General features: G+C 47.0%; 1 protein-coding gene and 1 non-coding gene across 2 annotated transcripts; both read left to right on the forward strand.

The window, feature by feature from the left end:
• Positions 1-1,223: 1,223 nt before the first annotated feature.
• On the forward strand, positions 1,224-1,294 carry Trnag-gcc (transfer RNA glycine (anticodon GCC)). Its single transcript has one exon. It is a non-coding gene; the product is annotated as a tRNA-Gly (tRNA).
• Positions 1,295-8,647: 7,353 nt separating this feature from the next.
• On the forward strand, positions 8,648-10,235 carry LOC144174922 (histone H3.1). The gene is made up of 2 exons (XM_077703909.1): positions 8,648-8,838; positions 9,820-10,235. Exons 1-2 carry the CDS (start codon positions 8,706-8,708, stop codon positions 10,095-10,097), a joined length of 411 nt encoding a protein of 136 aa, XP_077560035.1. The 5' UTR covers positions 8,648-8,705; the 3' UTR covers positions 10,098-10,235.
• Positions 10,236-12,026: the final 1,791 nt, after the last annotated feature.

The following is a 12,026-nucleotide window of genomic DNA, read 5'->3' on the forward strand; positions in this document are numbered from 1 at the left end:
CGCTTTCCGCTTCTGCTGGCGTGTAACACAAACGTCTGCTCCCAACACTACATCGTGTCGCTTTCTATTCGATGTGTACTTTGGAGGGATGTTTGTGAAATTTTGTGCGCCTGTTGCGATTATATTTTGTTTCCGGCGCAAGAGCGTTTTCGGTAAAAGTTTTGTCCCAGAAAACTTTAGCCGCAGAGTAGTTTACAGATGCCAGAAACATTCCTCGAGACTCAAGTATTCAACGTCACTGTTTTTTTTATATTTATATCTGTTCTCAGGTCTGACACTACATGCAGTTTTTCTGCTTGCCTATGTTGCCGACTATTGTGTATTGTTTCAGAGGCAGCTGCAGCAGTTCTGCAGAGTATGCGCTGCCGTTCATCCAAAACCATGCAATTTTTTCAGCGCAATTTTTTGAGTATACAGAGGACTTTGACCGTGCATGGGCCCACAGCATGCGAAGAAAGCCTGTCTGGAAGACTGAATATTTTCCTTCTGATAAGTAGTGAAAATCAGACGCCCTAGACCATAAGGACAAGCTTTCACAGACTGTTGAAGGAAATACTACCATTACCTTTCTCATAGTATGCTAACATAAAAGTTTTGGGATGTAACCAAGTAGCACATTGAGCAATAAATTATGGCACTACTCTCGTGTGTAAAGCCCGTGTTTTATAAGCAGGGGCAGCTGACTTTTTAAGTTTTCGCATTTTTAATGGTTAAGCAAAAGGTCCAAAGCCACGAGCAGCAGACAAGCGTCGACACAGAGAAGTTCTGTTAACATACAAGGGTATTGTCAGGAAATAGCATGCAGTACTACTCAAAACAAGCCAGATCAAAAATTTGTCAAGGGTGCCCTAAACAGGCAAAGCCAAGAAAGGGTATGGCAAGGGCGAAGGTACACGCTACTACAAAACAAAACAATGCAGCGTACATGAGAACTGCATCGTGAGAAATTTTACCACGTCAGTTCCCACCATTCAAGCCTGATTACCTATCGCAGTTTCCGTATTATAAAAGCGGTAAAGTGTACTTATATCGTTATAAGGCAAAACCGCACCTTGCTTTTCTCTATAAGTGTTCTGTCACTGTCATCTCACGCGTCCTGGAATCTGCAAGTTGCGTGCAGCGGGCAGAGCCTGTCCACTCTGACCAGAACTGAAGTGACCTACATAACAGCCGCCGTTGCGAAACCAGCTGTGCAAGGATTCTTATTTCGCTCCGTATTGTCGGCGTCGGTGGTTCAGTGGTAGAATACTCGCCTGCCACGCGGGTGGCCCGGGTTCGATTCCCGGCCGACGCAAGATTTTTTTTTGTAGCCGCCCTGCATAGCGCGTATGTCACCCTCACAATAGTGTAAAACAGATATCTTTTTCTTTTCACTTTCGTACTTTGAAGAATGTCGCACGCAAAAAAACAAGAAATTTTTCCAAAATTAATTCTGTGTTGTTTGCTAGAACTTCGCTCTCTGACAAATGAATTCTTGATTAAAAACAGTAATTCGCGAATGAGGAGTCACCGAGTAGTATTAAAACAAAGCAAAAACGTGTAAGCCCCAAAAACGGTTTTAATTTTATCATGCGATAAATTTTTTTATTTCAAGTAATACGGATGCCACCAATGGAGCACACAGTAACACAGTTCACCTCATTACCCGTTTTGTCAAAAATACAAGCCTTCCTTGCGAGCGCTGCAGTTCTTGATTTTATATTTTAAGGTTTTGCAACGCTGAATGTTTCATAGTGCCACAAGAATTTGAGCACTAATCAGGCGTTCCAGGTGACACCACCTTGAAAGCACTTCGGTAGTCTAGGTTGTTTATTTAATCGGTTCTCTAAGCGAATTGATGTCTTAATATTGTCATTTGCTTCGCGACGTGATCAAAAGTAGTTTAGACCATCCCACCCCAGAAGAGGGTTGAATAACGGCACTAATTTCGCACGATGAGGCAAGGAATGGCTTCACTCCACAATTTGGGAGAAACCGAACAATATTACAAGGCATCCGTATGAGGATACTTAGGGGATGTGAAGCTGATAATAACACAATTGCGTAAAGACACCTGCCGTGAGGTGCGCTTAGTGCTGTGTAATAAAATATGTCTGTAGTAGATATTTGTATGAGTATGTATTTTCACAAGTTTCAATTCCCTTCAAGGAATTCTTGAGAACGCGTGGGCAAACAAAATGAAAACAAGCGGGACATCGCCAGAAAACGGCCGAACTGTGCGACAATCACTAGCAGCAGCATCATGGCGCCGCTCTGTGGTCTGGCACAGGTCGCCAACGTGGCTGATTGGAGCAGCGGTAGCACTGGCCCGTTGCGCGGGCCAGCATTTTTAAAGACGATAGTCTTTCTTGGGCTACTAAACCCAGAAATTTTGGTCTGTCTATATGTCTGTCTGTGACTTTATTCAGCCATCCGGCCAAAGTAAAGATGATATTGCGCAATAGTCTTATATACTCACAGCCAATGTAAACGCCTAAGCCCGGTTTATATGTTCAAACTTGTCAACTTTGTTGAACAAGACAAGAACAAGACATTACGCAAATATAAGAAAGGAAATGAGTACACAAGGGATATTTACAGTGTTCCTTTATTAAAAAATTCATGGATGCATGCTTTTTCAATAGCAAATTATATTCTACATCTACTACAGAAAACCGCCGCCTCCTGGCGGCATATGAAAATCACCCAACGAAAGGTTCCACTAGCTAGGTTCCACGTTCTGCTTCGAACGCATATGGAGCACAGCCACGCGGTTCTATAAACCTTGTACTCGGCCGCCTCCATTCACGCACGTCTCCGCCGTACTGCAGCGCTGGCATCGAAGAACCCGGCCTGTAGCAGTGGAACGCGGTAAAATCAAATCGCCTTACGCAAACCTTTAGTGTGCAAACCTTTGGATGAGCGCGACGGTACAGGAACAGCATGAGAGGTGAGCGGGAAAGCAAAGGAGGGCATTTCCTTGGCAAATGTCTACAAAGACTATCGTCTTTTGACGACATTTGCAACGAAAGGAGCAGGTACGCGGCCAATTTTTTTGTTATTGGTGATGTTGTGCTCGGTGTCTCTTTCTGGTAGGCTTTTACTTCGCCTCTTTTCGACGCCGCCTTTAAACCGTTTTCTATTTGTTTCCGTTAAAACCAATCTAACGCGAGTTTTCAATTAAACGAAAATGCTGACATGTTCGTGCATGTCCTTGTCTCTGCCAAAGGTGCTCCGAAGACTTGCTTTATGCGCTAAGCAATGTTGACAAGTACGAGCCATTCCAGCAATGCTAGTGGATTGGAAAGGTCTTGCCAATGTAAACTTTGCGCTCAGGATGTTTCTCGTGGCAGAAATGTTGTTTAAGGGAGCTGAAACCAGCTTCAAAAAAAAAAAAGTGCGAGGGCACAAAGGCTAGGGAAAAAATCAGTACTTGGAAGTGGCCTAGCTGATTCTTTACTGGTATAATTGCTGGCGTTGAACTATCAGAGACAAATAATTAAGCGCTCCAGTGTCTTGGGTTACCTCAGCACCAGCAGTGTTTGCGGCACAAAATGTGACGATACCAAAAACCTACCGGAGTTATCAATGCTTCGCACCTAGAAAGCCGCAAAAAAGATTCTCCAGAAATACAGAGGATTGCCTACTAATGCGTAGCATTCTTATTCCGCTTGTCTAAGGTGTGAAGCATTTACAGCCAAATGTGACTACGAGTAGCGAGATACGTTGGATTATTTTATTATGCTTTATTTTCTATCGTTTCGCCAGTGATGTAAATTTATACCATTATTGACTGATTGTGGGGACTAACGCGTATACGCCACACATGCGATGAGGCGCGCCGTAGGGGAGGGCTCCGGATTAATTTTGACCATCTGGGGACCTTTAACGTGCACCGAAATTTCTAACACAGAGGCGTTTTCCCTTTTCGCCTCCATCAGAAAAGCAGCTGCCGAGGCCGGGAATCAAACCCACGTCTTTAGGCTCAGCAGCACAACCCCATAGTCACTGAGCCACCGTGGCTGGTAATTTATACCATCATAGCGATGAAGTGTCTTTGCATCGCTATTTTTATTCGTATTTCCAATGTTCTTTTTTGCGGACTTCTTTAATTTATTCTCCCATTTCGGGGGTAGATGTGTAAGCTGGATATTTTTTTTTTTTTTCAGATCACTCTTGTGAAAATTTTACTTTTTTTATTTTTCTTATTTTTTGGTTTCCCAACATTCTGTTCGACACAACAGTCGGGTGCTCGGCAAAGAATGCTGAGCATTAAACCACGTTGAAGTGGAGTTATAAATAAAGGGAGTGAAATTTCCCGGGTTTTTTCTCTGTCACAGCAGACTGCGCGCGGAGATAGCTTCTGCGTGAAGCCCAGGTCAAGCGACAGCGGCGGACGGGGGCGGTAGCGCCGCCCCGCGTCAACGTGAAAATGGCAAGCACCGGTCACACGTTACGCCTAAATGAGTACGCCGCGCTCATACGTACTCCCAAGGAGCATGCAGTTTACGGTAAGCGATGACGTGAGCAGGAACGATTATAATCAACCATAAGGAGTAACACACGGGCAAACACCGGCCACACGTTACAGCGTGGTGGGTTAACCATCGGTACGGAATAGAACGGGCGTATTTTGTTAAGCCCAACCCTCTTTCTCACGTAGGCTCGGGCCAATTGCGAGTTCCCATCTACCCTTATTTTCCGGGCAGTATTGCATCCCATCTACACCGCTCAGTATCCCTCACCGAATTGCCTCCTTCGTGGCGCCCCCCCAACACTTGTCCACTCTATGTGGGCATGCCCCCAAGATTCCTTTTCCTCATGTAAGTAGTGATCAACAGTGAGAGCGTGCGATGGGCAGCTCGGCCCTAGACGGGCAAACACTCCTGGTCACAAAGAGCTGCCACCACTCCGTGGCTGCCATCGTCACCGCCTGATTTCAACCAGCAGCCACCACGCACCGCTAAACCACAGGACTCTACATCCCCCCCCCCCCCTCTCTCTCTCTCTCTCTCTCTCTCTCTCTCTCTCTCTCCCACCTTCTTTTCTTGTTTTTTGAAAGCGACAGCTTTGTTAGTGGGACGGATGGCGTGCTGTCAAAAATCTAATGCATTTCCCCGTAGACCGGTTGGTCGATCGAAAAGCTGTGATAAAATCTGGCCACACTACGCGTGCATGAAACCGGGCTTCCATTGTGTCGAAACGGTTACTTGAAAAATCGCGAAAAAGGAACGGTATTAGACAATGCACGCATCGATCACTTGGAAGAAGAGAAGTACAATACCTTGTTCCCGTAAAACACGTATCGGTATACATAAGGTCGTTCGTAGATGCGTTTATTTTGTGGTTTTGAAGGTTTGGCGATCGATTGTACGCACTTCCTGCGAAGGTTGGACGAACTTCTCGCGAAGGTTGTGACGCACTGTAGTTTTGATGTGAGAAAGCTTTCGCGCTTTTCTCAACTTTCTTTAGGAAAAGATGGTAAAGTTGTTGGTTGTAATTGGTACATTTCTTCTTCCCAAAGGCCATCGTGCGTTCTCACTTGCCGCGTTTCGTGTGCAAACTTTATACCCGTTTCACTTGGCTGAAATAAACATACGCTCTCCAAACTGAAGAAATCTGGTAGAAAACTTTTTACTCCAGCTGATCGAACTGCGCACAAACCACAGCACGCGAACACATTAGGCACGCAATTCTTGTGTTTATTCGAGCGCTGTTAAGTTTGAACGTCTTATTCATCCATATAGCTTGGAACACACCAGACACATTAGTTCAGAACTTGACCTGCCGCAGTGGCTCAGTGGCTAAGGCGTTGCACTGCTGAGTACGAGGACGCGGGTTCGATTCCGGGCCGCGGCGGCCGCTTTTCTGATGGAGGCGAAAAGCAAAAACGCTCGTGTGTACGAGATTTCGGTGCACGTTAAAGATCCCCAGGTGGTCAAAATTAATCCGGAGCCCTCCACTACGGCGCACCTCATCGCCTGCGTCGCGGCGGCGCGTTAAACCCCCACAATTAATCAAATCAGTGAACCCTCCAAAACACTTTGCAGAAATTTGCGAAGAAAGGCATCACTCGCATCGCGAAGATACATAAATCTGCTGACAAGCTGTCGCAAAAAAAAAAAGGTGTGATAAGCCCACCCCTCCCGCTCGCACTTTACGAAAAAGATTCGTACGGCTGGTTCTTCCCCATTGGGAACCCCAGATGAATACAGCAATAATACGGTGCAGTTTCTGCGCATTTACTCGCGAACAGTGTATTACTTGCATCACATACCATAGCTTGGCCAGGAAGAACATGTTACGAGCGAACATCGATAGGTTGCGGCCTCCCCCCCTCATTGCCTTTTCATGCAATCTTACTGCTTCTTCCTGCCAATGCTTGCTACTATCTTGGTAGCAATCAAGCGGTGCGCCAAGATGAAGCTACGCCCGCACGAGAAGACGGAGATACAGACGCTGTACCGGACTGCCACATGGGCTCGTTCAAAGCGCTCGTGTGAATTGCAAACCGCATAATGTATGATAACGGCGTCTGCGAGTAATGCAAATAATGCAAGTCGACTGCGGGGATATGTGTTTCGTTAATACAAGCGATGGAGTCTTAATTTTCATACACCTCACCGAATACACCCAAATCTGTCATGGAGTGCCCGACAATGATCACTACACCTTTGATTATTTATTTATTTTACTTATTTATTATACCCTCAGACCCACAGGCATTACGGATGGGAGTGGGTTACACAAATAAAGCAAAAATACATGCGAATGCAGCAACTATGGTAACAAAACAAATTATCCTGGTTATACAACATTGGCTAACGCATTGTGAAATAAACGGTTATCATTTATGGTCACGACATTTCGTGGAAGGCGGTTCCAATCACGTAATGTTCTGAGGGTGAACGATTCGGAAAAATATCGCGTGCAGCTATGTTCGATGCCAAATTTACGAGCGTGATCTATTCGGCGAGAAATGTATTGCGGTTGATTAATGAGTTGGTTGTGTAGGGTGGGATGATGGTATAGTTTGTGAAACAATGTAAGACGAAAAGTGGTCCGACGGGAAGCTAAAGATGGAAGCCCGATGATGGATTTCACGGATGAGATGCTTGCAGTATGGTTATAGTTGGAGTGAATGAAGCGAACAGAGTTATTATATGCGGAGCATCTCATGCCCGGGGTTGTGTCCCTCCCTCCCTTGTCCGCCGTCCGCACTGTACTGCGCATGCGCGTCTCTTCTGCCCCGTCAGCAGTCGACCCCATGGCTGCTTCGCATACTACTCAGGGTTCCCCTACGGGAAGACAGTGTAGTTTTTTTGTACCATTTCAAAAGCAGTGATTAGATTATCGCGGCCGGGGTCCCATACTGGCGTAGCATACTCGAGTTTTGACCTGATTAGTATTTTATAAAGCAAAAGGTTTTTTAGGTTGGGGAGTTTGAGAAGTTACGGCGCAGATAACCCAACATGCGGTTATCTTTGCTAATGATATGTTCTATATGGAGCGTCCAATTTAGGTTAGCTGAAATGTGGACACCTAGGTATTTATTAGAATGGAGGGGCTCTAACGAAACATTGTTCAAATAGTATACAGGGGTGCTGTTAGTACTCCGTGATATGCGCATGACTTTACATTTAGACACGTTTAGTTCCATGAGCCATTCATTGCACCAGTTGGTTACCTTGTCAAGATCGGACTGAAGTAGGTTAGTGTCCTTTGTTAGTGCCATTGTCGGGTACTCTAATGGGGATGCCTCAAAAACGCAAAGCAAATGGTTCATCCTATTCGTAATGGAAGAGTTTGCAGTCATGTCCTTCGCCAGTAAAACTCAACCAACAACCATTTATGGATCGTGCATTGGTTTAACATTAGGAAAGAATGTTTCTACGGTGAGACCTGAAAATATCAGTGTGTATCACATTGATCATGAAGCAATCGTGAATGTCATTGTGAAGTAATAAAGGGTGTGGTTAAGTACATTTAACCTGTCTCCGGTTTCACTCTTTTTAGAGCCACGTGTTAGAATTCAAGTGACGTCGCATGGACAATTGTTGTGGGTGTCGTTTACAGCTTTGCTTTCCAACAGCATTCACGGGTAGAATTGGCGCACATTTTTTTTTCGCTGGGCTTCAAATCATTGGTGCTATTTACGAACGATCCCAGCAAGAAGTTCTACTCAGATAGAATAAAGTTATTTCAAGAATAAAGTCCCTTCCAGTCCAGTTCTACTCAGAATAAAACTAATCAGGAAGGATCGAGGGCGGTAACTAGCGTGACTGCTGTGTCGATGGGTGGACGTGAATATAAAAGCTCCCCGTCACAATGGTACGCAAATATTTCGCCTTGAAAGCACATAACCAGACTTAAGTGTGATTTTTTTTTTAACACATACGCCACTGCAAGAAACACGCACACAGAGACGCAGACTAGAAGCCACACACACACGCAGTGGCCGTTTGTTTCTTTCCGGATATCGTCATGACACCCACTACAAAGGCTTTTGACACAGCCGCCAATTCTATCAGCCAAGGTTGCTCGTCATCGTTGCACTGATATCATTTCCAAACCCCAGCATTACTGGCCGTACAGGATAGCACCCTCGTGACCGCCAATCAATCCGTCCCAAACGCGCATGCCCGCGCAAACCCATTTAAAGGCACGCACCGAGCACAGTTCGTTCAGTTCACCTTTGGGCAAGTTCAAGCTGCGGTAGGCACATCATGGCACGCACTAAGCAGACGGCCCGCAAGTCAACCGGCGGGAAAGCCCCGAGGAAGCAGATGGCGACGAAGGCCGCACGGAAGTTGGCTCCGGCAACAGGCGGCGTCAAGAAGCCTCACCGATACAGGCCGGGTAAATGATGCATTTCTTTTGAGGGATTGTTGGCTCTACACGGCCTCTGTTGGGATTAATGGTGCTTCTCATGAATGAACGGGTACGGGGTTCGGTCAGCTAATTCTGGGTTTCTTGATCATTTCGGGTATAATGCTTGAGCTTTCCTGTCTCGTTTGTCCTCGCTTTTCGCTTGTTTTATCGCCATGAGCGCATCTTTCGAAATGTGTTTCTTCGTGATAAAGGTATTTGCTCGCGAAGCTAGTCAAGGCCTATATTCCTGCATCCTACTAACAATGTATGTGTGGGGCTGCGCACTCTTCGTAGGGCTGCTCACCAGCCTCGTAAGGCATCTAAGCAGAATACCATGCTTAGCTACGCAGGTGCTCGTTTGAGTGCAATTTCTCCCAGCCTTTTACTGTTCGATGTTGGCTATTCACCAACTCTCGCGTTAGACCGCGTTGGTGGAACATTTATTCGCAGCAAACTTGTCGAGGCACGTTGCACTGTGCAGGGGCTGCTGTGAGAGGGCCACTAATTTTCCAACTTCCTGCGGTGTCCGATAGTCTTCAGCCCTTTTTTTTACTAATCATCACCCAGCACCTGACCGTGCACCATTTTGGGCTTCCCACACTCGCAAGCCTTGCTTCACAAACCGAGAAGACGGGTAATTGCAAATAGCGCTTCGGTGTCGGTTTTCTTCAATTTTCCCTTTGCCTCTCCTGCAAACCGTTCCCTTCTCGCAGCTTTTGTTATCCCGCCATTACCGTACATGCCTCATTGTGGGCACCGCTGGCTTGACGCTTGCTGCACCTGGCTCTTGCTGGCGCAAACCGAAGGGGACGCCTGCATTACGTATTATGCACGCGGGTACTGAACAGCGCCGAATCTACTCTAATTACGCCCTACACCACCATGCCGTGTACACCTGCGCTTTTGCTCGAGCTGCAAACATCAGTGCAACGGGCATTGTTCCCATTCTTTTAACTTCCCTACTTGCAGGAACGGTCGCCTTGCGGGAAATTCGGCGTTACCAGAAGTCGACCGAGATGCTGATCCGGAAGCTCCCGTTCCAGCGACTCGTTCGCGAAGTAGCCCAGGACTTCAAGACAGACCTGCGCTTCCAGAGCTCCGCTGTCATGGCCCTGCAAGAAGCCTGCGAAGCGTACCTGGTCGGGCTTTTCGAGGACACAAACCTCTGCGCCATCCACGCCAAACGGGTCACCATCATGCCCAAGGACATACAGCTTGCACGACGGATACGCGGCGAGCGTGCCTGATGTACTACCTCAACCCTTCTCTCGTACGGTCTTGTAGATATCGTTGTAATTCATTAGTCGTCACTGTCGGTATAGTCCTCACTGTTCGCTTGTTTTTGTATCTCCCTGCATGTAAATAAACCTGACTGCGAACCATAATTATTTTCCCTCTTGTTCCCTAATTACTGCGAAGAAGTATGTATACGGCTATCCCTAAGATATTTCACGAATGCGCATGCGAGGGCAAGGGCAGCGCCATAGGGTCGTAGACCGCTGTCGCACGTACAATACGAGCCGCTTCTAGGGTGGAGGCTTCCGGCAATGGCTAACCAGTTTCCGCGGGTGCTGTCAACAGGTGCACCACGCTTCTGCCGCAAAACACACCAGCAGTCTTAAATCTGTGGCACCTTATTACGCCGTGCATGGTGGGCCACAAGCACCTATTTCGACGGATTAAGTTTAATACGAATCTAGCTTGAATTTGAGCAGATTGAGACCTCAAAGTAAATATTCACAGCAGAAAAGAACCGCCATAATGGCAATAAAACCACAAAGTAAGCACACCCCCTTGTAGCCTTTGTTCTCGCGCGAGCACGGCCCACAATGTAGACTAAGATCTTCAGATGACTTAACACTACTGCGTCCTTATCGACTACCGCGAATGGGTGTATAAACAAAGGAGCACATGCCCAGGCGCTCGCGCAACTTTGTATCGGATCAACATCTCGCGCCCACCCCCACCATTTTGCACGGTTCACTGACTGGCTGACATGTCTATAAGCTGAATGAGTCGCACTTTTTTCGACCCATCGAGCGAAACGCAAACAAGCTGAGCGACCCGCCTCAAATCTGGCACGCGTGAACGCGGAAGACATCACTGCAGTCGCCCACAAGAGAAGGCAGTCATTCACGGCGGAGACTGACAATGCACGCTGGCGCAGCCACGCCCGTTGCGTGTGTGTGGTGCAGCCGCGGCTGACGCCATAACTCACGTCGGCGACCGGCGTTATCAGAATTCTGCGAGAGTTCTTCCTGCGCTGCCCAGTCGCTTCCATTTCTTTCTCTCTCACCTTCACGTCCGTCTCTTTATGTGGGTCTCTCTTACACAAAACGCCCCACTTTGTCTCGTTGGTCTTGCGTAAGAAACAGGGGTGTTTCCACCATTTGTTCGGGCCACGCAAAGGTGCTAGGAGTGGGGCGAAGAAAGCGGGCGAAAAAAAGGGCCTTCTGCACAGCCAAACACACCCTTGAGATAACAGTGCCCATTCTTCCTTTCGTCAGTCTCGGAAGTGTGATCAGCCGCGTTTGTTTTCCTGGAAGGCTTGAATAGGAACCACCCCAAAGGAAATTTAAGATTTTACGCAGTTGTATTATTAAGCAGATGAAGATGGCAAAGATAAGCTTCTTCCTGTAAGTGGCGTTGTCAAAAACCATCGCTGACGCCGGAAAGAACATTACTAGGCAAGTCAGAAGGAGAAGCCAGACTACTAATGCTGACATGGGGCGGAATGAGGGCGAGTTCGTTTTCCCGAGTACCTCACCGATATGTAGCTTAAGTCAATGCCGCACTTCAGCACGCCCTTCGCCATGCTCCCACAAGAACGGTTATTGCTATCTTAGTATTCGAAGCAGCACGCCACGGTGAGATGCGTTCCGGGCGGTTTCTTTGTTAAGCACACCGTCAGAACAATACCTGGAATACTCACTCTGTGTTTGGAGCCAATTTCTGACGACGCCCTAAGCGCAGCTGCGCGCTGGGTTGCTTGAAAATTTCTTTGGCGTGTGTTGAAACTTACGGCCTTGTTTTTGTAACAACAAGCGAAGTCATAAAGGTTCTACGAGGGAGAAAAATAAAACGGAGAGAAAACCGAGAGAAAGAGCGAGAAAGGAGCGTTTCAAGAAAATATAAAATGGAAGCTGCGGGATTTTATTTGCGTTAGGAGAGGGCAA

The sequence above is a fragment of the Haemaphysalis longicornis genome, unplaced genomic scaffold (assembly GCF_048455015.1).
Source record: "Haemaphysalis longicornis isolate Haplotype H1 unplaced genomic scaffold, Haemaphysalis longicornis Haplotype H1 scaffold_3, whole genome shotgun sequence".
In the NCBI taxonomy this organism is placed as follows: Eukaryota; Metazoa; Arthropoda; class Arachnida; order Ixodida; family Ixodidae; genus Haemaphysalis; species Haemaphysalis longicornis.